This window comes from Echinops telfairi, unplaced genomic scaffold (assembly GCF_000313985.2).
Source record: "Echinops telfairi isolate 266 unplaced genomic scaffold, ASM31398v2 ScPeMD7_1;HRSCAF=3_0, whole genome shotgun sequence".
Taxonomy (NCBI): domain Eukaryota; kingdom Metazoa; phylum Chordata; class Mammalia; order Afrosoricida; family Tenrecidae; genus Echinops; species Echinops telfairi.
Genome location: NW_022103896.1, coordinates 20,116,877 through 20,119,378, shown reverse-complemented (window position 1 = coordinate 20,119,378; position 2,502 = coordinate 20,116,877). Strand labels below are relative to the sequence as shown.

Here is a 2,502-nt window from a genome sequence, read left to right as displayed (position 1 = left end):
CAGCATGTGTAAGGCACTCAGATGTAAAAAGACCTGTCTTTGGACTGTGGAGGGTTCTTCTTAAGTGACTAAATGACGGGGAGTTGGTACCACAGTGTCCTGCTGAGAAGGAGCCAGGTGGATAGCACTGAATCAACAGATCTCATCTGCTCATGCTCCCAAGGGTGCTCCTCCTGCGTTCTCTCTCCAAGGTGCCAAAGCTGGAAATTGGGCTATTTTCCACTTTGGTAAAATTTTTGAGTCAGGTCCCACATCTGACCGGTCACCAGCCACCATAACATCTGCTTCGAACTTTCTTGCAGAATCGCTGCCCTTCTCTCTGACTTCACTGCCATGGATTCCGTTCAATTCTTTGGAACTATTGGAAAAGTCACCTACTGGCCTCCAGTGCCCTTTAAGTGAAGCGTGTCATTGGCATCACCTTCAGGGCCATTTCTTCTCAGTCTCTAGCTTGTACCCGACTTGGTGCGTGGTACTCCCATCACTGAGCTCTGCTCTCAGCTCTGCCAGGCTCTGTCTCAGCTCCCTCATATCATCTCCACCCTCCTCTCCTGCCCGGGACACTGATTCCCTCTTCTACTTCTCCCCTTTGACTTCTGCTTTTGGTGGATGCATCAGGCATAGGTTTCTTGCCTTTTGAATTTTTAGAATTTTAGAGTTCTCCTGTGTGCACCTGCAAGACTTGCCTGATTTTCACATTATCAACAGCAGCAGTTTAATCAATTGGTTGGTTTCTCTTCCTTCTAATGGACTAGGAGTTCTACAGTGATAGAGACCAAGTAGCAGACTCTTCATCCTTAGCTTCCCAGGACTTGGCACGGTGCTGGTCTGTCACTGGCATTTGTTGAATACTAAATCCAATGATATCATAGCTACTCAATAGGTGATGGGAGAGTTTGATGTTCATAGTTGCTTAGGACAGCTATTGTCGCAATATAGGCAACCTTATGAAACCCGACACATCAGCCAATGTGAGGACTACAGAATGACCACCAGATATGACTCATGAGAAAGTGGTGGCTGATCTTTGTAAATAAACTGAGACGTGAAGAGGGCAGAAGGCAGTTACAATGGTTTGAAGGGTAACATCAAGGACACAGGTAGAGACTATATTTGGATTAATTAGTCGCAGAGACTGGATGAGAAGGAAACTGCCTAGAGAGGATAGTAGTTAGAGAAGCTGGAGGGGTGAGAGGGAAGGTGTTTGGGATTCAGAAGAACTGATTATCGGTTCATAGCCTGAAGAAGACAATCTACTTGGAGGCAGGCATGGAATCAGGTCATGGCTCTGAACGGGAGAGGCGTTGCACCTGAGGAAAGAGGATGAAATGGAAAATGATGGGTGAGGGTGCCCGACCACGTGCAGAGATCTGGGGAGAGACTGGAGGCGCTGTGGATGATACATGCACGTTGCATGCTATTGCACTGTGGATGATACATGCACGTTGCATGCTTTTGCACAAACGTTTTAAACAAACCCATCACTTCTGTCTCGCTTCTCTCAGGTGTTTGGAGGACTTGTCTGGATTTTGGTGGCCTCCTCCAACCTGCCTCTCCCTCTGCTACAAGGATGGGTCATGTTTGTGTCTGTGACAGCGTTTTTCTGCTCCCTCCTCTTCCTGGTCATGTTCCTGTCTGGCATGGTGACTCAGATTGATGTCAACTGGAACTTCCTGGTAAGGGATTTTTATTTTAAGTCTGCTTCAGAAATACGTGGGCAACTTGCACCTACCCTGCTCTGAAATGCCTGACTGCATGTTCCAATTTATGGGGTGCGTCGAGTGGGAGAGAGGTCAGACCACAGGGCCTGGTGTGGTGCCCTGTGGCTTCCCGGTTTGTGAAGCGCACACGCGGATGGAGCTGAGCTACTCCTTTATGCATTAGATGACCTTTACTCAAAGACTGTTTTGTTTTCTACGGCAATTGCATTGCATTACAGTTATTAAACGGTTGAACAGATGCCATTGAGTGATGAATGTTATAACGTGTATCTTGAAATTTTCTTTTAGTTGCAGCACCAGACATGTAACATGCACATATGCTCTTCAGAAAACAAGTAAGGCTCGCTTCTCCTCTCAGCTCCTTAGAAGAGAGATTTCTATTTGTGACCATGGAACAGGAATTGATAAGTGTGGAGAGAGAACGTTTCCTTTTTAGTTATTTTAATGAGCATTGGTATTGTGCTGAAACACACCATCTCAACAATTACTATGTACACAGAGATAGATTACATTCTTTAAGTTTGTATCTACTCAAGAATGTTTGTTCGACACATCTTTTGAAATAAGGAGATCACTCAATGGATCAACTCCCTTTCCATTTCCAGGATAAGGTGTGGGGTCTCTCCTTCCTATGTGAGGCTATGCATTCTCTGTGACTATTTCAGCATAGTCTAACAGCGCATGAATTCTAGTGTATCGTGAAGAGCACCTCCGTGATGGGCACAAAGGACTGCTATTCTGACCTGAGAACACTTGGGTTTTACACGCTTAAATCAAGGCC

General features: G+C 45.8%; 1 protein-coding gene across 1 annotated transcript in view; it reads left to right on the top strand.

Moving 5' to 3' along the window:
* Positions 1-1,511: 1,511 nt before the first annotated feature.
* The window catches only part of MAL2 (mal, T cell differentiation protein 2), a 20,136-nt gene continuing 19,145 nt past the window's right edge, over positions 1,512-2,502 (top strand). The window contains exon 1 of the mRNA XM_013006611.2: positions 1,512-1,676. Coding sequence (XP_012862065.2) covers positions 1,578-1,676 — 99 coding nt within the window. The 5' untranslated portion in view covers positions 1,512-1,577. The remainder of the gene's footprint in view (positions 1,677-2,502) is intronic.